Source organism: Hippoglossus hippoglossus, chromosome 10 (assembly GCF_009819705.1).
Source record: "Hippoglossus hippoglossus isolate fHipHip1 chromosome 10, fHipHip1.pri, whole genome shotgun sequence".
Lineage (NCBI taxonomy): Eukaryota > Metazoa > Chordata > Actinopteri > Pleuronectiformes > Pleuronectidae > Hippoglossus > Hippoglossus hippoglossus.
Window position 1 is genome coordinate 12,550,733 of NC_047160.1, and position 26,844 is coordinate 12,577,576.

Below are 26,844 nucleotides of genomic sequence, written 5' to 3' on the forward strand. Positions count from 1 at the left end.
ATTTGAGGCCATGCCAAGTGAAAGACGCAGTGTCGGTACCATGACGTGGCAACACACTCTGCTCATCATTTACACCCTAACACAAAGATTACTTACACGTAGTCGCGATTCTCAGCAGTAGTTCATTCAGTCTTCCTGACAAACCAGCAGGTACTGTTACGGTAATGTTCAGAGTAGCAATCATTTTCTAGCGATAAAAACATCATGCACAGAGAGGAAAAAGTGGAAAGGACGGTGGTCATTAGTTAATGTGATAGTTTCTGTTTCATTGTGATTATGGCACACTTTTTTTTTTTGGGGGGGGTCCGTGGGATAATGAAAGCTTCTTGTCTCGAGCCTTTGTGTAGCCTGTTGCTATCCTCGCCGGTGACCTTTACAGGAAATAGTCAGGGGTACGCCGCGTCACGTGGGGTTCTCCTCTGCGTGGTGCAGGGTCGAACTGTAGGCTGCAGAAAAACAAAAGTGTAGAATTCTTCAACTCATTTTTTAGATTTTTTTGGTCAATAATAATTACAATACAGGAACTGCCAAAACTCTATAATATAGTTATAATAGTTAATATATGTTTAAATAGTAATAATAGACACATTTATATCAACATAATAGAAAATCCTTTACTTACAATGAGTATTTCAATGTGTCATCAAGTTCCATGATTGCCGCCTGGTTTCCACAGCGATAACAATAGTTTGGTGCACTGAAGATGGTCACTACATTGCGGTCGTGGCACCAGTTATAGCCCTGGATTAAGAGATTACTTTAATGTTGACTTCTTTAAATTCATAATTTGTAACCTCAGTGTCTTGAATGTATTTTCAGGAGATACAGCACTCAAAGTTAAAGTACCTCCATCACAAGCTGGTGGGCTCGTGAGACCAAAGTGAGGCCATTAGCGTGGTTGAAGGTCTCGGAAATGTCCTGCCCGAAGGTGTAACCGGCACCACGGGGGGAGATGCCCCAACCGCCACGATCATCTGGGTCTGACCATAACAAGTCACACATGGGACCCTGAAACACAAGTTCTGTTTAGTGTATTCAACATGCAGACAGTTGTGAAAAATGTCCGATAGAATTTCCCAAAGACTGAGTTGACAAATTCTGATTATTTTTGTTTTTGGTTGATCACCTGTTCAAAACTCTAAGAAATGAATTATACCGTCATAGAAGACTAAGAAAACAGAAAGTGAACATTTGACAAGCTCGAACCCTTTATCTTTTTTTGCATTGTTTGCTATAAGGCTATTTAAATGTAAGGGGCTGTGTGGCTTAGGGTTCAGCCTTTATGTCTCTGGTTCAAATACAGCAAATGACCTTAGCTGAATTTGGTGGATTGACTAAGAAATAATAAGTTAGGACTTTAGCCCAGACTTTATAATAGAACTTACTGATTATTATACAGATTATGATATAAATAATAATAATCATCATAATGTTTTAAGATATCCAAATATGTCTTCAGAGAAATTAAAAAATAGGTATCTCCAAGTTTGAAATATCTGTAATCTACATGGAGTGAATTTACCTCATGAGGGACTTCCTGTAAGCGATCCAGTGCTCTGATGTGTTCAAGTGTGTCTATCGAAGGGGACAATCCTCCATGGAGGCAGAAAATCTTAAAGGAGAAGCGATTAGAGTGAAAACATTGATGACACAGTCACAGACCACTGTATGGGGTACATCCCAGGTGCCACTTGTGGGTGCGACAGTCTCACCTGGTTATCTACTAGTGCAGTGAGGGGCAGATAGTCAAACAGATCTGTGAAGTACTTCCAAACATTCGCATTTCCATATTTCCTCAAGCACTCGTCGTAGAAGCCGTACACTTGTGTGATCTGTCTGCTCTCGTGGTTCCCTCGGAGAATTGTGATTCTCTCACGAAACCTTACCTGCAAAACAAAATGCCCGTACAAACAATACTCTGTCACTTTAATGTTTTTTTATTACTTTAGGAGGTTATGTTTTCTTTGGTTTGTTTGTTAGCAGGGTTACACAAAAACTACTCCACCGATTTCCATGTCATTTTAGTAGAGGTCGGGCGTGAGCCAAGGAACCCTTTTGATTTCGGTGTGGATCTGGATAAGGAGGCAGAATCTTTTTTTTTTCACTTTCTTTAAATTGTGAAAGAGGGAGTTTTTCAACATATTCCTCAGAGAGTCATTCATTGATGTTGATGAAAAAAATCTGACCTGTTTAGTGGACTGATATTTATGGGTTTGTCCAATTTGGTGCAGATCCAAATAGCAATCTGGTGAATTTAAATGTGGCCTCAGAAGGGGACTGTTGGGCCTTGGCGGAGGTATGCGCTCTACTGGGTGCCATTCGAGTCAACTTGTTGTTTTTACCTTCAGAGAAACCAGGAGTGAAACAGTCTCCACAGAGTAGTAGCCTCTGTCAACATAGTCTCCCATGAAAAGGTAGTTGGTGTCTGGAGACTTTCCTCCGATCTTGAACAACTCCATCAGGTCATGGAACTGGCCGTGGACATCTCCACAGACCGTCACCGGACATCTCACCTCCTGCACGTTGGACTCCTTGGTCAGGATCTCCTTGGCCTTTTGAAAGAGAAGGGTGGTGCAGATGAACAGACAACATGGTGCAGTGTGGGAGTGTGCGAGCAATGATCAGTCATCCAGGATATAATGCAGTTTGCTGTGGTGGTGCCAGTGCACTCCTGTGGCGAGGAGGCACCAACGGTGGGCGTAGCTAGGGAAAACATATGCAGTCATGCCCCTCCATCTTCTCGCTCCCTCAGCAATGTACTGCATGCAGCTGCAGCCAAATGGTGCTGCCCGATGCCTGACGTTAGTCCAGGCTGCACTTCCACTGAGATCACCCCCCAGCTAATGCTAGGCTACAGCTAACAGACAGGTCCTGGCCACTTACCTTCTCACACAGGACTTTGACCTGGTTCTCCGAGAGCTGCTTGCACTCGTTCAGCTGTTCGATCCATCCGTCCAACTCCTTGGTGAATGACTTGTCGTCCATGCCTGGTTTGCCGTCAGCTAGCGAGCCGAGCAGCGGTGCGGTTCCTCTGGACAAAAAGCAACCCGCTGCTGGTTCTGTCGGTGACGGTGTGTCGGCCCAGCTACAGCTCCCAGATCCACAGCATGCGTGTATGTGTGTGCGTGCGTGTGTGTGTGTGTGTGTGTGTGCGTGTATGTGCGCACCAGCGAATGCGTCAACAGCCCTGCGTCCCCGCAGCTGTGATGGAGACCGAAGTGTTTAAGTTGCCACGATACAGAAATGATGTGTTTCCTCCTTGTTGTCATAAAGTGTATTAAAGAGTCTCAGTATACTAACACGTCGTATGTACGTCATCATCGACAGCTCACACGGCCGGGCCCTTTAAAACACAGTGTGGTTCACTCTTCGAGGCATTTAACCCGTTTTAACATGTTTATTAATGACTGATCTGTTTTGATTTATTTCTTTTATAAATGTTCTCTTCAAAGTGAACGTGTTGGTTGAGCTGCCCTCTGTTGGAGGAGACTGGGAACAGTCACCGTGACGTCACAGAAACAACGTTATAGGTTAGCTAAGCTAGTAGAGTATATTTTTCACCATTAATGCTCTGATAATTATCAACAGAAATATCATCTAAATTTCTTTTTTTCAGCCTACTAAAAGATTTACAGATTTGTTTTGACAACTGGCACGAGTAATATAGTTGTTTATAATCAATGCACAAATGACCTGCATTTATATGTTTAATGTTTTCCCTGAACATATAAAAGCAGTAATATCACAATAAGAATAAATGAACAAGTAAAAGAAAATGTGAAAAGATCGCTTGTAAGCAAGTCTATAGAAATGGGTTTAAGACGTGATTTAAAAGCGGTTTTTAGACGGTGCTGTGCAGGAAGAACTACATTACCCACAGCTACACGGCTTCCTGTCAAAAGCGCATGCGCAGTGGTTCGTTCTACTCTAGACAGCTGTAGGAGAAAATGGCAGCACTCATGCTAGGACAGCAGGTAAGACATTCAATGATTTTGGTGGTTTTTGATTATTCGACAGTACTTCTGTTTGATTTGCTTTCGTTTAAAAACACGTATGTAGTTTTACAGTCACTCTGACGACCGGCAGCTAACGCCAAGTGTGCAAGAAACCCACACTAGACATTGCACTTGAATGACTGCTAACATGTTAGCCTACCAGCTAGCTTGCATCAACGTAGACGGTACAGCGCGTGCCGAAAGTCGATCTGTTCTAGTTTATTTTTCTCTGTGATGATAACATGTGACTTTTCATGTGCAGGCCCGTCAGTTCAGCTCGTCTGTGGCCAGACCTGTATCAAAGCTGATCAGGGTAAATGTCGTCACACAGCACGGACTACAGACTACAGTTAGTTAGTGGTGACAGTTCGGCTCATCTCTGTGTTTGATTCCCTTCCAGCCTCCCATCATGGTGTACGGAGTGGAGGGCCGCTATGCCACTGCTCTGTTCTCAGCCGCCAGCAAGCAGAAGAACCTGGAGCAAGTGGAGAAGGAGCTGGTCACAGTGTCTGTAAGTCAAACATGAGACCCTGAAGGGCACACGAGTGAATGAGGAAAGTAGGGGTTTCCACAACAAGGGCTGGGTGATATGAGCCAAAACTATAACATTGATCATCCTTTTTTTCCAGTTATTGCCAACAGTCCCTTTTTATATAAATTAACAACAAGCCTTAGAGCTAAGGCCACATTTTATTTCTCAGCAACACACTGGTGGTAGTTGCAGGTTTCTACAACTGTTTGTTACCATACAGGGACTGTAACAAATCTACACCCCCATGAAATCACATTTAAATATACAAGATCCAGATTTTTATTCTGATCATCAATATCAACCTCTTTCATTTTTTTCATCAAAATACACATAATTCTCAGAGAAATCAACAACAATGTTGAAAAGTGCCCTATCGCACAATTTCTGGATTCACTCTCAATTTTCAAGAAAATGGAAAAAATATTTCTGGATCTGCCCCCTGATCTTGATGTGCAACCAAATTTAACAAGTTCTTCACTGACCCATACCACATCTGTCAAAATCCCTTAGTAAGCCATCTGCTAGTTTTTGCGTAATCTTGCTAACTGTCAATCAAATCCTCCTTGGCAGAGGTAATTAAAATGTTAATATCACCTGACATCAATCATTTTAACAATAAATGTCACATTATTATTTCCTCTTAACTGTAAAGACCGATTTTTGTTCCCTGGGGAAGGTTGTGGTTTTATACTCTTTTATGAAAAGATAATTAAAACACTTTTTACAAATCTGAGATTCATCAATAATGTGTTCAACCATCTCACTGTGCACAATGCATAGAAATTATATAGATGTGTATGGGATGTTTTTTGTATTGCCATTGATGAAAAATGATATTATAATTATTGATAGTTTTATTTGCCCACCCCGATCTACAACACTTAATTTCAACATGATGTGGATACCTTTATTTGTAATGCAATTGAAGTTTCATATGATATCCACTGTACTTTTTTTTACTTTATTTGGATAATGGTGTGACCTACATCACATTTTGTAAATAAAAGCAGCTTCATACCAAAGCTGCCTTTCTCTGCTACACAAACTAAAGTCACCTTTTGCTGTGTGTCATTTTATTTTTCAGGCCATGATCAAGGACCCCAAACTTTCCGGTATTGTAATGAATCCTCATGTAAAGCGCAGCATCAAGCAGAAGACCTTCACTGATCTTCTTTCAAAGGCTAACATTTCCCCCATCACCATCAACTTCATCAGTGAGTGGTCACTCAACCGGACATTATGGCCCCATGGTTGCGATGCCTTGACCTCTGTCTTCACGTAGCATTATATTAATCATAACCACAACACCAAAACACCATATTAGGTTTTATTTGAGTGTAGTGTATGAGTGTAGTGTTCTTACATAAGATCAAAAGACATTTAAATATATTTCATTTAGGTCAGTGTATAGATTACTGGAGCTTGAATTGTTTTCTAGCATTTCTCGCTTACATTTATAAACATGAGTTGTAAAAACATGATATTCAACAAGCTACATGATGCAGCAGATTTACATCAGCATTTAATACACTTAAACATGTAATTTTATATTAATGTATAAAGTTTGATTCCCTCACCTCAAACATAACTTTTATAATGTAATAAATAAAATTAGAAAGTTGTAGTTTGGAGATTATGTTCCTAAATTTGACACTTTGGAGGATAATATAAATGGCAGGACCAGTTCAATGGAAATCAGACAGTATTTATTTGTAAGTAAGTTTATACATATGCTGTACACTGTATAATTTTAATTTAAGGCTGCCAGTTGTTAAGAAAAACAGGACAGCGGTAAATCTATCTCATACGTATCCTGCTTTTTGTTGTGCAGATGTTTTAGCTGACAATGGTCGTCTTCCTCGAACTGGTGATGTCATCACTGCGTTTGGCAAAATGATGAGTGCTCATCGTGGAGAGGTCCTCTGCTCAGTTACCACTGCTCAGGTATGAAATGGGTGGACATGCAGGATACCTTTTCTAACTAATCTATACAGCCCCTATCATTATTTGCATTGTTGTTAACTGTTGATATATTGTTTGGTAATGCAATACATATTTATCCATTCAGCCTCTGGATGAAGCGAGTCTTGCTGATCTGAAAGTATCTCTCAAGGGATTTCTCAAGAAGGGTGAAACCATCGAGCTGGAAACAAAGGTACTGTATCAGAAACCTACACATTACCATGTTTACAGTTGGTGTTACTTCATCCTGATATAAGAAAAGGTTCAACCAATTAGTCTGAATCGAATTTAGTGATTTAACATCAATGTCATTTTAACAACTCTGTAATTTCAACTGTTGTCACCTCTTCACAGTCGGATCCTACAATCCTGGGTGGCATGATCGTCAGTATCGGAGACAAGTACGTGGACATGTCCACCAAGACAAAGATTCAGAAGCTGACCAAGATCATCAGGGAAACTTAAGTCCTGTGGACTTAAGTTTTGCAGAAGATCAGAGACGACCAACGGAGGAAACGCTTATAAATGTATATTGCTACCTGTTCTAGCACTGCTGTTTCTCCATAAATCCAGTGTCTGTGCTTAGGTTCATATGGATGTTAATAAAAAATACAAAAAATGAATTCTAGTCTTTTGTTGTCATTGGTTGTTGCTGCTTTGACACTACCTCATATTCCTGACAGTGAGAAATGATGTGGACAAATTATTTTCTAGTTGAAATAGTTGGAGGCAGTGTAGCAGTTGTGTAGCTGCAGCAGAACCATCACCTCATAAACTTTGTAACTACAGAGCCACATTTTTACCATCTAGCCTTTGTTTAAATCGGCCTTAATTCGGCACAACCACATTGGGTGACTGATCCGCTTGTTTCCTGGAATCCTCACTGCGCATGCGTGGTCAGCGCATCCTGTTTTATTAAATTTTTTTTTTCCCAGACGAAAATGGCTGCCTCTCTCATCTAAACCTCTGCTCAAAGGATTAAATGAGCGCAAAATAGGCAGCAGCACCGGCGCTCCCGACCCGACACGATGCTGCTGGACACCGGGCTGTAGTTTGTGCTGCGGCCTCACGAACATGTTGTGGTTGTCAGAGACGGAAAATGTATACGAGTCGACATTAACCATTTGCTGCCCAACATCCACCAACAAATGAGGTACGAACAATTCATTGTATGTCCTGAGACTAGTTAAGCATTTCCGAGGGGACGTAATTCTATTTAATCTTGTCATGTGTCTGGTAATGACAAGATAATTGTAATTGTAAGTTCACCTCGCTTTGTTTTGAGGTTTCTCATGTTTTGTGTTGCATTGATAAAAGGCCTGTTTTGCTCCATCAAAAGTAAGATATTACAATCGTTCCTATGTGTTTGTAAACGTGCACATGAAGCCTTTCTTTCTGATGTTTATGTCTCTGCCCTCCAACAGAAAATGATGCATCAAGTGACCAGCAGCAACAGTGACTATTGCATGAGTGGCCTGGCAGAGGACTGTCACCCAGCCAGCCACTTTGACTTATGTAGCACGCAGTCCAACAAATTCTACCCCTCTCCCACAAACCCAAGCTTGCAGCTGTCTCTCGCTGGCCTCGCCCCCTTGCCACAGGGCATGCACAAAGCCATGGCGTGCCAAATGCAAGACGCCCAGAACGACTTCCAGGCTCAGGCGGCGAGAATCCGTGGCAGTGAGGCTGCAGGGCCCGATGGCTCCAAAAAGAAGAAGGGCATAGTGAAGTCAGGACGGAGAGGGAGACCATCAGGCACCACAAAGTCTGCCGGTTACCGTACAAGTACTGGACGGCCGCTCGGAACAACTAGGGCAGCTGGGTTCAAAACCAGCCCGGGGAGGCCCCTTGGTACCACCAAAGCAGCAGGATACAAGGTCAGCCCCGGTAGGCCCCCCGGCAGCATCAAGAGTCTCGCCCGGCTCAAGAAGCTGGAGTTCGGTTGCGACAGCAGCAAGAAACTTGACTTTAGCAACTGCAGTGTTCCCAAGAAACTGGACTTCACTGGCTGTGATGTCCCACCTTTTCCATACACCATGATGGAGAAAAGAGACCTCTGGAGCCCAGTAGCAAAGTGGACGAGTCCAGAGAATAGTTCTTTTGGTGCATCCGGCCAGAGGACGCTGAGGAAACATTTCTCTCAAGTGTTCTAGGAAGTAACTTTGTCGTGAAGAAATGGCTCTGACTGAGTTTTCACTGTACAGTGTTTGGCATTGTATTCATCTTCTCATATTAAACGACTGAATCAGAAGTATGCTGTTGCGATTGGGCAGAGATGCATGCATCACACCAATAAGTATAGTCAAAAAACGTATTTATCAGTTTGTGGTTCAAACCTCACCGTAGAGTGGATCTTTTTTTCACCCTCTATCATTTTGTTCCTCTGATAGTGACATGTTCTTATTCTGCTTTGACATTCTATGGCCGAGTTCTTGTGGAATTTTATACATTTATAAAAATGAAATTGCAATATTGTTCAAACAGCCGATGAAATCTTTTCCTGAGCATAAACATGTGGATGTGTAATTGTCGTCTGTGTTGTCGAATATGGATTTTTATTTTATGATATTATCCTCTATCATACCTTGGGAACATTTTTTTAAATGAGCTCGAACTGCAAAAACTCGATGCATTATATCCCTTCGAACGCAGTATTTGTTATTTCTGCACTTTGTGAATATAGTTTTTATCATGTATTATATTGCCTGTGTTCGTCCTCAAACTCACTCGATAAGCACTTCCAGATTTACATGTATGTTGTTATGCTTGTTCATTAGGGGGAGAAAAATGACTTCATGTAAAAGAAAAAAAAAAAGCTTTGTGGATCATGTAATAAATGATAGTGAGCTGTATGTGCAACCAAAATAAAAAAAATGGTCTTTTCCACATAACTCTTCTGTCACAGCGTGCAGTTCTCCCTGTAGTCACAAGAGGGCCAGTGTCCCAAGAAAGAAAACAGTCACCTTGTACTAATACCTTTATCTACCGCCTTTACATCTAATTGCGGTGTATTGACAGTCACACTTCACTTTAAATGCGCGTGTTCAAACGGTGTGGTGGCAGGACTGGTTAGAAACACAAATGCAGGGTGTTGTTCTGCCATTAAACGCTGGCTGATCCACAGGGGGGGGGGGGGGTGAATAAGTTACTTCTACTCGGATCTGCCTGGTGTTTTCTGCTCTAAAATACATTGTGGGGATGAAATACGAAACTATGTGAGCTCCTGACAGCAGAGTGTGCTCAGAGGGAAGCTCCTGTCCCGTCAGGTCGGTGTGGAAGGGGCCGGTCTTTGTCTGATGAGCAGGGACCGGCCCGCAGCGGCACCATTGTGTGCGCGCGCCCTGCGTTTGCGCATTTATGCATATGTGCCAATTCGATTGCGCCCCAGATTATAATAATAAAGTCGTGTGTGAGTGACAACCACTGGTGTCTTTTCAACCGGAGCAAACCGCGCTCGCCTCCAGCCACACTCAGTCCCCCTCTCTGCTCTCTTCCCGAGCGCCGGGCGGCCTGTTTCCTCGTGTCACGGAGCCAACATGGCGCACGGAGCCTGGTTTGACCGGAGAGGCCGTGTGGAAGCGCGCCTGCTTGCGCGTTGTCGTCATTGTGTGTCCTCCGACGTGTCGCTGCCCAGGAAACAATCGGGCCTTCACATGTCAGTCGAGTGAAACCGAGTAGAAAAAAGAAAGCGAAACATCGCTGGGGGGGGAGGGGGGTAATAAAAATAAGGTCATCCATCTATTTGTGATCATCATCAGAAATATTATTATTACACCGAGAAGACTGTTTGAAACTTCACCTGGATGAGCGTGCGTGTGCGCGCGCCTGTTTGTGTGTGTGTGTGTGTGTGTGTGCGCGCGTGCTCGCAGGGTGAGTGTCACGGCCCTCTGCAGACTGGGGGGTTGGGAGCAGAGCCGATTGGTTGAGCCGCACAACACAGTCAGTCTGGGCTTGTTTTAACATTAACCGGGGGCACTTCGACAGCAGGCTTTAAAAAACCAAAACAGAGGAAAAGATGTAGTAAATAAACCGATGTGGCTGCTTAGGGGACCGGGCTGTGGCACCGCTGTGTTAGTGTGGCAGCGTAATGGAGATCTGCGTGTTGTTTGGTGTTTGCAGTGACAGTGTTTGCTGAGGGCCGCCGCCGCCGCTGATGAGGCGATGAGGTGCAGAGAATGAGAGCCCTGCCTCGGCCTGCTAGTGCCGCCGCCACCGCAGCTGCGATCGTGCAGATCCGCTCTCACACGCCGAGAAAAGCCCCTCGCCCTCCTCTGTGCCACACCACCAAACAGCCATTGTTGGTTTCCCGGGGACCGACCTCCAAATGGTGAGTGTTTTCGCCCCTTCTCCTCCACGTGTTGTGAACTTAGTGGCGATCGGCTCCTTCTTTTTGTGCGGTTGTAGCTTGTTTGTGTGTCTCAGTGGCGGCTGAGTGTGTGTCAGCACCCAGCGCTCCTCCATTCACCGGAGCAGGCAGCGATCGCCATGACCTACAGGCAGCAGACAAAGCGGCTTGTATTTTCGGAGAGTTGGTGAATGAGACGTGAGGAGGGAGCAGGGCCAGCGGTCCTCTGTTTTGTCTTTTCCCATCCGACCGGCCTCAAGTATGGAGGCCAAGCAATGTCTGCCTATCTCTGTGTGTTTGTGTGTACGCGCTGCCCCCGTGCTGATATGCCCCTACTAGGTTTCTGTTTTACTATGATTGCCACAAATCCTACGATATTGTCAACATGCTTTGTTATATTGTACAGTACACAAACCTCAATATCCCACAGAGGTTGTAGTTGTTGAGAAACCTAACCTTGTCTAACCTGCCTCTTTTTTTTTTGTTTGACAGGATATAACCATGACAACATGAATCAGTCATACAGACAGGCTGTTAGGGGCTCAGTGTTTGGTTCAGGCCAGCCAGAGCTGAGGCCCCGCAATGGCCTGGTGAACACTTCCTATGGAAACCAATGTGGCATTGTGAAGCGTGTGTCAGACCAACCGTCAGCTGTGCAGCTGCCATCCTCCAGTCTGAGACAGGGGTACAATCAGCCGGACCGAACTCACTGCTCGCTGAGGAGGCTGCAGGACCATGGCGCTGTGGTCAACAGGCCGGACCTCCAGAGTGACCTGCATCCAAGGAACCACTTGCACTGTGCAAGCCCAATCAGTGATGATGATGATGAGGAGGAGGAGGAGGAGTTTGAGGCCCGGTCAGTCCAACTGACTCCTTCTCCGGGCAATGATGATGATATGGAGGCTTTTGACACGCTGCCGGACGTGAACAGAAACGGCTTCTCGCCGCAAAGTCCTGACAGCCTGGAGCGCTGTTCTCCCATCCCCAATGGCTACCTGCATTTTGAGTCCACGCTCTTTGACAGCAGTGACGTTAAGGTGGAGGATGAGGAGGGGGAGTGCAGCAGCAGTGAGGACCTGGCGCCTCTTCACCACTCCCAAAAGTTGAGTCAGGACAGATCTGTTGCTGAGAGTAAGACCCCATGTGGTGCAGGGGTGGACAGAAGAGCATACAAACCTACTGTTTTTAATCTGATGTCCAAAACTATATCTGAACTCAACCCTACACTAAGCCCCAGTGCACTGCCAGAAATCACTATGAGAGATGGGTGGAGTTTGGGTGAGGAATCAGACAGTGAACTTGCCTCCCCTGTTGACCCTGGACTTATTTCACCAGCGGGCACCAACTCTAACGTGAGTCTAAAACATGTGACGTATATAATTAATACAGTTTATTTATGTTACGTTTTTCCATGGAGAAAGTGCCTGTGCGTCAACACAGTAACAATTTATTCTGCCTGCGGACCTGTAACAGTGCCAATCAGATTATATGTTTGTTGATGTTTTTAAAAGATATACAGAGGGAGCAAACAATTTTCTAAATCAGAAATAGTAAAGTATTGTCATTGTCCTTGTTAGTCCAACAGCCCAAAGAAGAAGCCTCTTCCTACAGTGAAGTACTTGGAAGGAGACTTGGTGTGGGCAAAGTTCAACAGACGGCCCTGGTGGCCATGCCAAGTCACCTCCGATCCAGACAAGGGGAACCACACTAAGATGAAAGGTGAGGTTTGATTTACATGTGGATTTTATGATCGAATATTTCCCACAACTTGACCTTTACCTGACAGGTTAGAAAAGATCGAAGGAATTATATAATTAATTTACTTAGTTCCAGTTCCCAATCCCCGTCCTTGTCGGATGTACTTCGTGGAGACAATTGGAGAGATTGTGGAATGTGCCTGGGTCGCGACGAACGCCATCGCTCCTTTTGGAGGAGGTCATCAGTTTGGAGAGTTGCCTGTGCTTCGACGGAGAGGGAAGCAGAAGGAAAAAGACTACAAGTACACGGTAAATACAATAAATAACTATAAATCTCATCTAAACCTGCTGTGAACGCTATTCTGAATTATACTTCTGTTCTTGACAGATACCCAGAAGTTTACTGACTGCGTGGAAAGTCAGTGTGGCAGAAGCTGAGTATCTGCTCCCGGCTCGACAAAGGAATACTGAAAGTGTGCTTTCAGTGTCCTTGAATGGAGAGGAGCGTGTACCCAGCCCGCAACCTACTGAAAAGCAACAGGAGGCCCCCTCTCCCTCTGTGGACCCCGGCCTAATTCCACCACCAAATATGCCCCCCAGTGAAAATGAGCCCCATCTCATAAAAAACTCTGGCCTTCAGTCCAACAAGAGCAAAGTTTGCAAGAAGAAAAAGAAATGTCTGTCGGACATATTTGGGCATATAGTTGGTGGATCAACAGAATCATCTGCTGTCACAAACATGTTGGACCAGTTTCATACAACAACTCATGCACTGAAAGAAGAGCCAAAGGACTCCCCTTATGCTGACCTGGATTCAGTTCCAATGCTGCATCGTCCTAAACGCACAGCAGTGTCTCCTGTACAGGACAGAAAAAAAGAGGGTTCAACAAAAGGTAAAACAAAGTTTGCTGAAAAATCCAACCAATGTACAGATTCCCTTGATAGCATTTTCACAAAGAAATTGACGCCTAAAGACACAAACTCCAAGCAAAGTTTGTACTGTTCAGCTGAAAAGCACTCTACAAATCTTCCTGCCAGCAGTCGTCTTATGACGAGGGCTCTGAAAGCAGAGGAAGAGACAGATCTGAAAGATGCACTGGCTACAAGCCAAATCTCAACAGATGCCCACAATGACAATTGTCCTAATAATAACGCAGCCATCACAACTGAAACCTCTCCTACCAGGAAATACCCCAACAATGCATCATCCTCTACTAATCACAGCTCTCCAAAAAGACGTGCAAGGAAGCCTGATAAGAAACTTATTCGTAATGGCTCATTGATAAAGTCCAAGTGTGCAGACTCAGGTGTATCCACCATGCATCCTGTTGAAGTCAAGAAAGAAAATGTTGTCCTGGATTTATCTTCTTCTTCTTCCCCGCCCTTGACTCTGTCTCCAATGGATGCCTTTCAGGATGTCAAGGAACTAATGTTCAAATCTCTTGAGAAGAAGAACAGCAGCGACTGTGAGCTCGCTGTGTTTCGGCCTGATTCCAATTATAAATTCAGTACCTTCCTGATGCTGCTGAAAGACATGCACGACACAAGACAAAAAGACGGCAAACCCCTGACTGTCCCGCCATCAGCGGTCCTGATCAAGGAGGAGCCCTTGGTCATCCCTGCTGCCTCAGGAGGGGACCTGCTGCGGGGTTCTTGTGACGGTTTCACTCAGAGGATCAAAACAGAGAATGGCCTGTTGGGTAAAAACAAAACGTCCCACAACACGGCGACGAAAACCAAGAACAGGACTAAAGCTATCATGATGGCTGACACCTACCACTGTGAAGACTTTTCTTTTCGCTCTCAGATCGGCAGCTTAGACAAGAAGCGTAGAAAACAAAGACTACCTGCCAAATTGAAATCCAGAGTAGCGGGCCTCTCTTCAGACCTGGCTGACTTGGCTTATGGCAGGGAGTTTGTCAGCGGCCACGCCGACTTGGCCGATCCCGGATCTCGTCCCCCTGCCGCTGCTGATCCATCGGCCAGCTACCTCGTCAAGATGTCAGAATCCGCCATGGCTCCAAAGAAGCGCTGGCAGGCGCTTGAGGGGGCTGCTGAAAGTAAGGGAGAGGTGATGAGCGATGCGTCTGCTGAGATGAACAGGTCTTACACCACAAGGGCATCACCAGATCTGGATCTGGAAGTCGACAGTCTGGAGAACGACTCGCTCTTCCTGGAGATGAGCAGCACAGGCGGTAAGACACAAACTGCTGCCGTTTAGTTAGTCCTGCTGAGAAGTAAACTGAGCAGCAGAGTGAACTGTATTTCATGTATGTTTGCGCAGGGAATTCAGAGAACAAACGTCTCCGGAAACCCACTAAAAGATTCCTGGAGTCAACTGAGGGGTACGAACAAATATTTTCTCCGAAAAAGAAATCAAAGAAACACACCTCAGAATCTTCCAAAATGGTAAGTTCATGTTTCTATTAGTTTTCTTTTGATACTAATGGAATCACTACTTTTCAACATCTTTTATTTTGTTTATTTTGTCCCCTACTGTTATCTGTGCAGTGTGTAATGTGTTCCCAGGAAGGCGTTGAAATTATTTTCTATTGTGTACATGCTGTGTGTAGAAGGTGTGCCTTTAAATTACAGCACATGCACATTCACACTCCATTTTCCAACCTGTTTCCTAAGGACACACATATCGTATATAATCCTTTGCACCTCCATTGGCCTTCTCCGTGAATATAACTTATCACCTCCTTCTTTCCCCAAGTCCAATCACTCCATTTGCATATAATTAGAAACTACATATTTGATGTACAGTCTTGCTTTGCTGTGTACATCGCAGGCATCGGGGATGATGGACCTCCTCGATGGCAGTCCCCCACAAGGAAATGTTACCTCAGCCTCGTCTCCTGTGGGGCCCACCGAGGCTCCTTCAGAGCCCGAACCAAGTCCTTCTCAGGATGAGCTTTCTCCTCTACCATCCTCATCGTCTCCAGCCACAACACCACCCGCCCTCATCCCAGAGACGCCAGAAGAAACAGATCTACCTCCTGAATCTGGTAAATACAGCTGCTTTCAGCCATGCATTGAACTCCGGACATTTTCCTGAAATTATTCCGGAGGGATGGTATGTGAGAACGCAGATCTCCGGACAATTTCAGGAACTTTTCCTGCCAGCCCCCCGGTAAAATATTAGTAAAATATCAGAGTGAGCCCATGTGAGAACAGGAAAATGTCATAAAATTGTGTGAGTGGGTGTGTAGAAGACGAAACGTTTACAATGACAACTTGGAAAGACCAACTGACGACCAACTGACGACCAACTGACAACCAACTGACGCTGGTGTCGATGTGATTTAAACCTAAATATGTGATTTCTCTGGTGGAATTTATAAATGATATCCTGCCTCTCTCATGCTCCACCCGGACACCACCCCTCATCTGAATGTTCTGAATGTCCTGTTGTCGAGAACGCGTCTGACCCAGACAATATCCTGCTGCATTCTTCATATGTGAAAGGCAAAGACCCAGTGTTCTGGACCTTTACCGGAGTTCATGTCTGAAAATGTCTTTAGTCACAGTGTGTGTTTATTATATTATTTTAAGTCTTTCATGATTAAAATAAAAATTGTTGTATTTTGATAATATAATGCATTATTTCATTTTGTTATTGTTGTAGACACAGGGTTAGCAATTCAAGAAAGAAAGAGGCCAAGGAAGCTCTCACACAAGGTTCTTGAATGTACCATTGAAGAAGTGTCTGTTGATCCTACAAAGAAGAAGGTATGTCAGGACTGAGATTGCAACGCATAAGTGTTAAAGAGTGTGTGTGTATTCTGGTTAATATTTTTACGAGCACTGAAAATGTAATTTTTTTAATAATCTGCTGTCTGTTTGTTTTCCAGGAGCAAAAGCGACATGTTGGAGCTACAGAGCTGAAGGTGTTAGTCCAGAAAACTCAGGTTCTTAAAAAAAAAAGCTAATTCCACCACCATCCCACCAAACAATAAGATGTTTGAATCATTACACTGTATTTAATCATCCCTAACAATCTCACTCTGTATTAGGTTGAATCTTTGAAGATGGAGAAGCCTGTACCCAGCACATCCTCTGCCCCAGCTGCTGCCTCCCAGCACCCAGAGAGCGAAGATATCCTCAGTCCAAACAGACCTCCCAGCCCCCGAGGAGCTAAGACCCCCGAGCAGGAGACCGACATGGAGGCCTGCAGCACTGACGAGAAACACAACGTACACACTGGAACACTAACTCCCAAACCTGAGGTGTGCATGTTGCTCATCAATGAGAGGAAGCCATCTGTACACGACAACAACATGGGTAACAACTGCTCTGTCTTCGTCTCTGTAGGTTCAGTCTGTTGGTTTGAATGACAGCCTCCCTTCCCACGTGGATGTTAAAGGGAAAATTGGAGCGACGTCATTAAAGGAAAATGTTTGTCAGGTGAGATAAGCTGTTGGAATTTGTATTTTTTTGTTTTTTTTGTGTCTCAGTTTCTTATACATCCTTCATCGTGTGTTTTTCTGTGTGTTTGTGCAGGTGTGTGAGAGGACGGGAGACCTGCTGGTGTGTGATGGACACTGTTATGGAGCATTTCACCTGCAATGTATTGGTCTGTCAGTTGCTCCCAGGGGGAAATTCCTTTGTCATGAATGCAAAGCAGGTGAGTACGCACAGTGTCAGACATGAGTGGAAAGCACCGATCCGTGCCTGATCATAAAATGTGATCTGGCACTGGCGTTTAGAAATTCTGATTTCTTTGTGTTCCCTCCAGGTGTCCACACATGCTTTGTATGTAAGGAGTCTGGGGGGGTAAAGCGCTGCATCATACCACTATGTGGGAAGTTCTACCATACCGACTGCATACTGGCCTACTCTGCAACGCAGCTGCACAACAAAGGCTGCCGCTGCCCTCTGCATGTTTGTCTGTCCTGCCACATCACCAACCCCCTCAACGTCTGCAGCTCCAAGGGTAAGCTCCAGTGCTGCACGTCGCCACTATTACATTTTGAAATGATCCATGCAGATTAGAGCCAGGAAGACCTCATGGATGGCCTCACACATTTCCTGATTATTACTGTAGCCATCACAGCATCTTCTAGTTTGCCTCGCCACAGTTTCATAATGAACCAACAACGTTACTCTTCATAATAATACAGAGATCTCTTAGTTAGTATTGCTCCGTTGATTCCTCATAGAGCAGTCTGCAGCCATATTTTCCTCACGCTCGCTCAGGCTCTGCCTCTTGAACCCTCGTGCTATCATCCATAATGTTGTTACAGTCCATGCTGACAGTCAGACCTCATAGTTTAAGCTGTGAGTGGCATTCAATGCAGTTCCTTTACACCTGAGGCTTCTCTTTCACTCTCTAGTCTGTGTATGTTTTTTTTTTATCCAAACTCTGAACCTGGCATCAGTCAGTTGTTGGTGATCATGAGCCAGTTTGCTTCCAAAAAAATTCTGAGATTCATGACACATCACCTACCATGTCTACCTAAGTGGCTTCAAGCAAAATGTTTTTGGCATCTTTGCTCACGTGTCCTTAGAAACTTGAAACAGCTCCTGGTTCTGGCAATCCAGTTTGTGTAACCTCCTATTGTGACAGTTTGAACTCTCAAACTGTTGCGGCACAAAACAGTCGTAATCATGTGTTAAACTCTGCACATTTAGATAATTTCTTTCTTTCACTGTGTGTGGTAGCATCTCTCCTGATGATCCTGTAAAATTAAATCACTTTGATTCAATCAAGGTGAAACTGGGGACACGACATTTTAGGAGTGAAAGTGAATTTAAAGCACAGTATAAAACATTTAGTGGACTGATAACACTGTGTATTGTCAAACTCCAGTTAAATGTCCAGTTGTTTGTGGATTAAGCCATTTTTTGCTTCTCTGTGGTTTTCATATTAGGTCGACTGGCTCGATGTGTGCGCTGCCCTGTGGCTTATCACGCCAACGACAACTGCATGGCCGCAGGCAGCCTGGTGCTGGCTAACAACAGTTTTCTCTGTCCGAACCACTTCACTCCCCGCAAAGGCTGCAAGAACCACGAACACATCAACGTGAGCTGGTGCTTCGTCTGCTCTGAAGGCAAGTGGGGTTCTGTTTGTCGACCTATGCATCCTGATCGTGGTGGCAGCTGATCGTGGACTATAATTACAGACTGCTTGACATACAATACCCCTACTCACATACCATCACTGACAATAACTCCTCAATTCATTTGTCATTGCTGCTCCCTTCATCTCTATCAGACATTTTCTTAGGTACAAAAACACATGACACACTTTTCCACTATGTTACAAATCGTTTCTTCTAATCAATGTGGCTAATACTGTTATTTTGTCGACGTGTTCAGTCACACTCAACATCTATTGCACTTCTGTCCGTCCAGGGATCCCTCACATGTGGCTCTCTCTGAGGTTTCTACGTGTTTTTCCCCTGTTAATAGTTTTTTTTGGTAGTTTTTCCTTACTTCTGTTGAGGGTTAAGGACAGAGGACGCTGCACCTTGTTAAGCCCTATGAGACAAATTGTGATTTGTGAATATGGGCTATAAAAATAAAATTTGATTGATTGACTAAACCATTCAAACGTTGTGCTGGTGTGAATACATGTCAGATCATATAGAGATGAATCAGTAATTATCTCATGGAGTCACAAGCACAATCAGTTTTTACCACTATAACAAGGATTTATCAACCTCTAGATTAATCACAACAGTGATTCTCTCTACTGAGAACATTTGTTGCAATATTGATCCAGTGGGTTTTTGTTTGAGGTTCAATCTGTAACCTTATCTTTCTGGCTGCTAACAGATGAAACAAGCTGCTATGTTATCCTAATAGATTGTATAGAAAGAGCAGGTAATTCTATCATCAAAAATATGAGGCATTGCTTGTATTACCACCTGTCCGGTTTGATTGAAGAAGCGGACGGCTCCAAAATGTATGGAAATGTTCGGCTAGCTGTTCTCATCATTTTCTCCTACATAGACTTCTCCTCAGCTTATTGGGCTGCATGGATTTTAACTTAAATTTAAAAGTCTCCAAAGTAGACTGTACAGAACACGTATTCAACTAGGATAGCACTCAGCAGAGCGCATACCTCCATCAAAGCCCGACAGTCCCCTTAAATTCAATCGAGCTGCACCAAATTTCACACCCTCATAGATACCAAAATAACGAAAATGCTGAAAAACACCCTCTCTCGCAAGGTTTAGAAAAATGGTAAAATAATTCCTCTTCCAATTTATCTGGATCAGCGCCAACATTTTAACGGATTCTTCCTTCCCATGTCCCATCTTTCCGCTTAGTTTCATGGAAATCAGTTCAGTCATTCATTGTAATCTTGCAAACAAACAAACCAAACAAGCAATCGGACAGTGTTGAAAACAAAACCCCTTGGTGGAGATAACCGGTCTCTCTTGGGGATGACATCTTTTTTTTTTTTAAGTTTCTCATTGTATTTAGTACTTGAGTATAACTTTGAAACAAGTTCCCTGTTGTCCTTATTTCTGTACATGTCGGTTATTGGTGTCAAATTTCTCTGTAGGTTTTATCTCATATTTACAATAAGTCGTGGTTTGTAAATTCATTTTTTTCTAAACCTGAAAACAATCCAATTCTCCATCTGATGAACTCAAACAGTAATAAGTGATTCCCGTGTCTGTCATCTTAGTTGTGCTGCTTTATTGTGTTAAGCTCAGTCATCATCTACCCACATGCTCTTTAGACAGATGCTGTGTCTCAAATTACAATATTGGCCTCCTGCCCCCATGTGAAATCCACTTATCCCACTCATTACATCAAACACTATAACTAATAACTTATTTATATTTCTAATATGAGTTCAAGTGGGACACTGTTAAATGACTTGGATCATACCACTGCACCTGTCTTTCTGAAGCTCTGTGCGTGATAAATTGTAAAATAATTTTTATGCCACATCCTATTTTCGACATTAATGCTCCCACTTGGCAAATGTATTTTGTAAAAACGGCTTTTTTCTCCATTTTAATGTTGTATCTACACACAAATCTGCCACTGAAGTAGCCCAGTCACTTCAAAGATCATTAGACCCTTCATGAAATGATTTTAGATTGAGGCAGCTCAGACCTGGTCCGTCCTGAATGATCTGATCCCAAGTGGTTGAGATTCCGATCACCAGATGTATGTGATGATTTGAAAATACAGCGGAGAAATGAGATCAGCTCAGTGATCTTAGGAGACACATTCAGGATACATTTTTAATACCAGGACGAACTTGGCGCTGTCCACTTGTGATCAGGTCTCTCAGGACGGATGTTAATACCAGGTCTGAACAGCACTTGTCTACATAACCATCTTTACTAACATTGATTGTATAAACTGACATTGTCATTGTCTACTTTGTGTCAGTTATTGTATTGAAATGATAACAAAAACAAAAGATCAGATTCTTTTTAAATGTCACTTAACTAAATCAAATGTATGTATGTTGTGTGCTTGCTGTGATTTCATAGGGGGAAGTCTGCTGTGCTGTGAAGCCTGTCCTGCTGCTTTCCATAGGGAGTGTCTGAATATGGAAATGCCCCAGGGCAGCTGGTTCTGCAATGACTGCAAATCTGGAAAGAGGCCTCGTATTAAAGACATACTGTGGGTCAAATGGGGACGTTACAGGTAAGGGTACATAAGTGGCCCTCCCCTACACACGGTGCCTCCGAGCAAACAGCTGATTTACCCCATATTTGTACTCATGTACCTGACCTTCGTCTTTAGGTGGTGGCCTGCAGAAGTCTGTATGGCAAAAGATGTTCCAAATAACATCTTGAGGATGAAACACGAGGTGGGAGAGTTCCCGGTGCAATTCTTTGGCTCCAAAGATTTTGTGTGGACGTACCAGGCCAGAGTCTTCCCTTACATGGAGGGAGACACTCTCAACATTGAGAAAATGGGGAAGGGAGCAGATGCAGTCTACAAAAATGGTAAATTCATGTGAAAATACTCGTATACATCTTTTTTCGAGTCCCTTTAATAGTCTGAGTAAAGATCGTGTTTATAGCCCTGACAGATGCAGCAGAGCGGTTCATAGAGCTCCAGGCAGAAAAGGAAATGCGGCAGCTCCAGGAGGACAGAAAGAATGACAAGAAACCTCCTCCATACAAACACATTAGGGTACTGTGCATCACCAAATATACATCTGTGCTTATCTAGACTGACCTGAGATAAGTTCACAGAGCAGTTCTGTAAAAACCATGCCCCTCTCTCATAGGTAAACCGGCCAATCGGGAAGGTTCAGATCATCACGGCTGACCTATCAGAGATCCCACGTTGCAACTGTAAGGCCTCCGACGAGAACCCCTGTGGCATCGACTCGGAGTGCATCAACCGCATGCTGATGTACGAGTGCCATCCTCAGGTGTGTGCGGCGGGGGAGCGATGTCAAAACCAGACCTTCACAAAGCGCCAGTACACAACCGTGGAGATTTTCAGGACACTGTCCCGTGGCTGGGGTTTACGCGGCGTGTCAGACATCAAGAAGGTACGTTGGAAAATTATCGGACGCAAGATTTTAAGCACGAGCCAAATTCTAATTATTCACCTGTGTCATCATCTCAGTCTTATTTATTTATTTATTTATTTTATCTCTGGTGTTTCTCAGGGAGCATTTGTGAGTGAATATGTGGGAGAGGTGATAGATGAAGAAGAATGTCGAGCCAGGATCCGACACGCTCAGGAGAATGACATCTGTAACTTCTACATGCTTACACTGGACAAGGTGCTGATACATCTCTTTTTTATCTATTTCTACAATATATGTAATTTCACTCACTTGCTTGCAATCTCCTAATGTCTGTTTGTAGCCTATTTATCTATTTATTCAACATGTGCATCTCTATGTATATTTTCACTATGTATACAAATATTTACTTACGATAACCGATAACAGGTTAATTATAAGTTACATTTGTGAGCTGGATGCACTACTGTGCACTTGTCTTATGTTTGGTCTGAGTGACCCTGAAGTAAATCAAGAATGTGAATAATTCCTACAAACATTTCCAAGCATATGTGGTTCATGTTAGCAACCAACTTCATAATGTAGATCAGCAGGTTGATGAAAACTTGCTAATATACATTTACTTTTTTAATTTCAGGACCGGATCATTGACGCCGGGCCCAAAGGGAACCAGGCTCGCTTCATGAACCACTGTTGCCAACCAAACTGTGAGACCCAAAAGTGGACTGTGAACGGGGACACCAGGGTGGGGCTGTTTGCCCTACAGGACATCCCACAAGGTTTGAGTTTGTGTAGGATCAAGAATGCAGGTTATGGCATTGATGGATCGCGTCTGAGAGCAGCACAGAACTAAAGCGGCGTGTATTTCAGGTGTGGAGCTGACGTTCAACTACAACCTGGAGTGTCTCGGCAATGGGAAAACTGCCTGTAAATGTGGAGCACCTAACTGCAGCGGTTTCCTTGGTGTCAGACCAAAGGTAAAAGAGCATATTTGAGCAGATTTAGTGCTTCATGATCGCACTTACACCCGCCACATGATCCAGACGATTGTAAAACTTGTAAAACCTCCTGTCCCTTGCTTTTGTTCAGAACCAGCCGCCGGCAGAGAAAGTGAAGGAAGGACGAAGAAAGAAAAAGAAGACCAAGCAGGTAGTGACCAAGGAAAGAGAAGACGAGTGCTTCAGCTGTGGCGACGGGGGACAGATAGTGTCCTGTAAGAAGCCAGGCTGCCCGAAGGTCTATCACGCTGACTGTCTCAACTTGGCCAAGAGGCCTGCAGGCAAGTAGACATGGAGGGTCAACTGGTATGATACTGCTAACGTGGCACTATTAAGTCTAAATTGGTTTGTAGCCTGACTCAACTTTTAAATATCCTCAGGCATTGTGTGTTTTTTAGGAAAGAACACTAGGCAGTGGTTAATATCAAACAATTAAAATTGTGATATGAACACATTTGGATGACATTAGAAGTCATTTGAGCCTCCTTTGAGCTTTGTAAGATTGGAGCCATTGTTGTTCAGGAAGAGGTTGAAAGTATTTTTCTCTTTGACCTGTGTAATGACACTGATCTCGTCTCCAGGGCGGTGGGAGTGTCCATGGCACCAGTGTGACATCTGTGGAAAAGAGGCAGCTTCGTTCTGTGAGATGTGTCCCAGCTCTTACTGTAAGGAGCACCGTGAAGGCATGCTCTTCATTTCCAAGCTGGACGGCAAGTTGTCCTGCAGCGAGCATGACCCCTGTGGGCCCGACCCACTGGAGCCGGGGGAGATTCGTGAATACGTGCCCAACACGACCTCTGTGAGGCCCGGGTCAATGGAGGTGCCCGTCACTCCCTCTCTGGCCCCAGACTCCAGAAGAGCCAGTTCTTCTTCTTCTGCTGCCACTCCTGTCTCTTCCCCTACTGGCCAGGCTGAACTGGACAAGCAGGAGCCTCCTCCTCGTCTCTACATCAACACAAAGACTGCTACCTCCAGCTTCATCCCCTCCAAAAGGGTGTACCTGACAGACAGGACTGAAGGGTTCTCCACGCCCACCTCCTCCAAGGGGGAGAGAGAGGACGGGGAGGTGGAGGATGGGGAGGTGTGTGGGTTAGAGGTGGAAGATGCGGATGATGATGATGTTGATGATGAGGATGATGAGGATGATGAGGATGATGAGGAGGAGGCAGAAGAGGAGGAGGCAGAAGAGGAGGAGGCAGAAGAGGAGGAGGCAGAGGAGGAGGAGGCAGAAGAGGAGGAGATGGAGATAGTGGAAGATGAGGAGGAGGACCAACCACTGTATGGAAATGACCTGCTGGAAGAAGGTGAGGAGGAGAACGAGGAGGAGGACGAGGAGGAGGAGGAGGATGATGATGATGATGACGAAGGAGGGGACGTGTATGACACTTGGGGGGGTTATGTGGATGAAGATGAGGATGGAGAGGTGGAGGGGGAGGACTTTGAGGAGTGGGGGAGAGTGGAGGACGATGATAAATGACACAGTCCATCCATTCCTTTTTAACCTTCTTGTTAAAAACTCTCCGTAGACATTTAAAGGACAAAAAGAGTTTGATATTTTGGTACCTACTTGAACGCAGCACTGCCTTCACTCTGGTACAACGTTGCCTTCTCATCCACCGCTGGACTCACGTGTGGATGCGTACTGGTGCTGAGGCTCGAGGACTGATCCTGGTCTCTTTATACTTCTGTTGATATGTTTATTTGTGTCTGGTGCTGTTATGATCTTTTGTTCTTTCTCTCAATATTTGTTTACATTTTTTTTTTGCCTTTTTTAAAAAAAAATGTTTGAAATGTCAGAAAAAAAAGGTGAGAAGTTTTCACCTGACCAAACTGTCACCATAAGGGCATCTTATGTTGTTGTTACCGTCTTAACCTTGTCTCGCTAATTACAAGTGATAAAAGAAATGGAGTTCTCACTGGTTCATGTTACGGTTAGACACGACGATAGCTGTTTGCTGTGTCTGAGGAATACAAAAATAAACCCACTGGAGTCATGGCGACTGAAATGATTATTGTCAAGACGATAATCTTTTCTTCTGTTTTCTTTGAATTGATTTACAGATTCTATGAGTTCATCCTTGTTTCTCTCCACAAAGGCAGCTCAGGATCGCAGAGAAATGAAATGATGCCACAACATGGCAAAACCCGAAATATGCATCACTAACATTGGTTTCACACCCGTCACTGCTGTTCCATTATCATAATTAGAATAAAATCAAAGTACTTATTGACCCTGTATCCAGTATTTTCTTCTCTTTACAATCACACATGGCAGAAAGGAGTGTATCATAACCTAATTATTGTCATATTTTTGTGTTTGTACTGTATTTGATAGGTAAACATGCTGTATCAGCACTCAGGATGTAGTGAGTACAAAATGGTTATTTGGTTTAATTTATTGATTATTGATTTTCTTCCCGTTCTTTCCCTGTCAAATATCAGAAGAGTTGACTTTTTATGGCCGGGAACCACCTGAGACTTGAGGGTTTTTAACTTCTTTCACACTGTTTGATTATAAACCTTCAAATCTCACACATTAAACAAGACAATTACCAGGTCTGGATGAAGGAAATAGACATGAACCCACATGCACACATTCTCGTACATTTATTTTAGTGAGGACACTCAGTGTAATGCATTCCCTCAGCCCTCACCCTAACTGAGCTGTTTTATCTTAAAGGTTCAGTGTGTAAGATTCAGGTGATAGGGATCTATTGGCAGAAATTTTATGAAATTAATCCTAGTGATGTTTTCACTAGTGTGTAATTATCTAAATTGTACAAATTGTTGTTTTCTTTAACCTAGAATGGGCCCTTTTATATTTAAATACTTTAGATTTACGTCGGGAGTGGGTCCTCTCTTCAGAGGCCGCCATGTTTTTTATTGTAGTCCAAACTGGACCTTTTGAGTTTTATGACAACTGAAGGCTTCCACGGGTTCTCTTTCAGCTTTGGAAGGAGAGGCTGAGGTGAGGGGTATTCAGCTGCCACATGCAACTTCACCACTAGATGTCACTAAATTCTACACACAACCTTTAATACCAGGTCTTAGTACTAACCAGAAAACTAAGGCCAAAATGTCCTCACACAATAAAGTCTATGGTCCTCACAAAGATGTAAGTTCACAAACCGATCAGTGTCAGACTATATGTTGATATAATGAGTTAAAGCTGCATTTTCACAAACTCAACTGGATTTAACACAAACCAGGTGACCCAATAAACCTGGAGCTTCTGTGGACCTGGAGTTTGTGTCCTCTGTCTTCTTTGTCCTTCTCCGTGTGTGTGTTAGGGTTCTGAGCACCAAGAATAATTGATCTGTATTTCTCCACTTGTATTGTGAAACATGCTTGTTTACAGTGTTGTGCCAGTTCACACTTAAAATGAACGAGTTCAAAGTTCAGTTCATGCAGATGAAAATGAACAAGTTCACGTTAATTTGTTCCGATTTTTATTGGGATGATTTAGAAGACAAACTTACGATCATGTATTTAGTTATTAATCGATGGTGTCGGGTCATGGTCGCTCCTCTCACTTTAACACAGAGTCCTGACTGAGCGTCACGTCTCATGTTGTACTGAGCACAACATGTTGACGAGTCATTTTTCATGATGTTTAAATGTAGCCTCAAACTCTGGAGCGAATCAAACAAACACGAAGTGACTTCATGTGCTGATCAGGTCCTGATAACTAGTGATAAGTGTTTATTTGTTCAAGTGAGAGCAGAGTGGAGGAGGACACAGAAACTCCAGGTCGGTACAACCCAACTGCAGCTTCTGCTCTGATCACTGACCAGAGAGAAACTCTGTGTTTCACTGTTTGTTTCCACTGTTCTTCAACAAAGTCACTGA

General features: G+C 43.8%; 4 protein-coding genes across 5 annotated transcripts; 3 read left to right on the forward strand and 1 right to left on the reverse strand.

The window, feature by feature from the left end:
- Positions 1-267: 267 nt before the first annotated feature.
- On the reverse strand, positions 268-3,380 carry LOC117769402 (serine/threonine-protein phosphatase 2A catalytic subunit alpha isoform-like). Its single transcript, XM_034598278.1, has 7 exons — positions 2,884-3,380; positions 2,343-2,552; positions 1,713-1,886; positions 1,523-1,612; positions 847-1,008; positions 623-741; positions 268-446 (listed from the first exon to the last, which is right to left on the reverse strand). Exons 1-7 carry the CDS (start codon positions 2,983-2,985, stop codon positions 374-376), a joined length of 930 nt encoding a protein of 309 aa, XP_034454169.1. The 5' UTR covers positions 2,986-3,380; the 3' UTR covers positions 268-373.
- A 504-nt stretch (positions 3,381-3,884) lies between these two features.
- On the forward strand, positions 3,885-7,114 carry atp5po (ATP synthase peripheral stalk subunit OSCP). The gene is made up of 7 exons (XM_034598279.1): positions 3,885-3,974; positions 4,258-4,308; positions 4,396-4,506; positions 5,612-5,741; positions 6,359-6,471; positions 6,596-6,682; positions 6,844-7,114. The coding sequence occupies exons 1-7, from the start codon at positions 3,948-3,950 to the stop codon at positions 6,952-6,954; spliced, it is 630 nt and encodes a 209-aa protein (XP_034454170.1). The 5' UTR covers positions 3,885-3,947; the 3' UTR covers positions 6,955-7,114.
- Positions 7,115-7,404: 290 nt separating this feature from the next.
- On the forward strand, positions 7,405-9,380 carry LOC117769407 (UPF0461 protein C5orf24 homolog). The gene is given in 3 exon segments (XM_034598283.1): positions 7,405-7,642; positions 7,914-8,544; positions 8,547-9,380. Coding segments are annotated over 2 exon segments (666 nt in total). The 5' UTR covers positions 7,405-7,642; positions 7,914-7,916; the 3' UTR covers positions 8,585-9,380.
- An 837-nt stretch (positions 9,381-10,217) lies between these two features.
- nsd1a (nuclear receptor binding SET domain protein 1a) lies at positions 10,218-25,226 on the forward strand. 2 transcript variants are annotated; one of them, XM_034598281.1, is made up of 23 exons: positions 10,218-10,816; positions 11,327-12,186; positions 12,412-12,553; positions 12,662-12,840; positions 12,920-14,726; positions 14,816-14,940; positions 15,326-15,542; positions 16,163-16,266; positions 16,389-16,445; positions 16,551-16,763; positions 16,849-16,941; positions 17,038-17,161; positions 17,273-17,470; positions 18,408-18,587; positions 21,000-21,156; positions 21,256-21,461; positions 21,539-21,651; positions 21,749-22,018; positions 22,139-22,255; positions 22,635-22,776; positions 22,868-22,974; positions 23,087-23,276; positions 23,577-25,226. In XM_034598281.1, exons 2-23 carry the CDS (start codon positions 11,344-11,346, stop codon positions 24,470-24,472), a joined length of 6,480 nt encoding a protein of 2,159 aa, XP_034454172.1. In that variant the 5' UTR covers positions 10,218-10,816; positions 11,327-11,343; the 3' UTR covers positions 24,473-25,226. The 2 variants fall into 2 exon arrangements, with proteins under 2 accessions (XP_034454172.1, XP_034454173.1); XM_034598282.1 differs by having other exon boundaries at positions 10,394-10,816; positions 12,668-12,840; positions 23,577-25,005.
- Positions 25,227-26,844: the final 1,618 nt, after the last annotated feature.

Coding starts and splice junctions, on each gene's coding strand:
- LOC117769402 (XM_034598278.1), bottom strand. CDS start 2,985: ATGGACGACAAGTCATTCACCAAGGAGTTGGACGGATGGATCGAACAG. Junction 1,887..2,342: donor CACTCCTGGTTTCTCTGAAG/GTAAAAACAACA, acceptor TTTGTTTTGCAG/GTAAGGTTTCGTGAGAGAAT. Junction 1,613..1,712: donor CTGCACTAGTAGATAACCAG/GTGAGACTGTCG, acceptor TTCTCCTTTAAG/ATTTTCTGCCTCCATGGAGG.
- atp5po (XM_034598279.1), top strand. CDS start 3,948: ATGGCAGCACTCATGCTAGGACAGCAG. Junction 6,472..6,595: donor GCTCAGTTACCACTGCTCAG/GTATGAAATGGG, acceptor TTATCCATTCAG/CCTCTGGATGAAGCGAGTCT. Junction 6,683..6,843: donor CCATCGAGCTGGAAACAAAG/GTACTGTATCAG, acceptor ACCTCTTCACAG/TCGGATCCTACAATCCTGGG.
- nsd1a (XM_034598281.1), top strand. CDS start 11,344: ATGAATCAGTCATACAGACAGGCTGTTAGGGGCTCAGTGTTTGGTTCA. Junction 22,256..22,634: donor ACATGCTTACACTGGACAAG/GTGCTGATACAT, acceptor TTTTAATTTCAG/GACCGGATCATTGACGCCGG. Junction 22,975..23,086: donor TCCTTGGTGTCAGACCAAAG/GTAAAAGAGCAT, acceptor GCTTTTGTTCAG/AACCAGCCGCCGGCAGAGAA.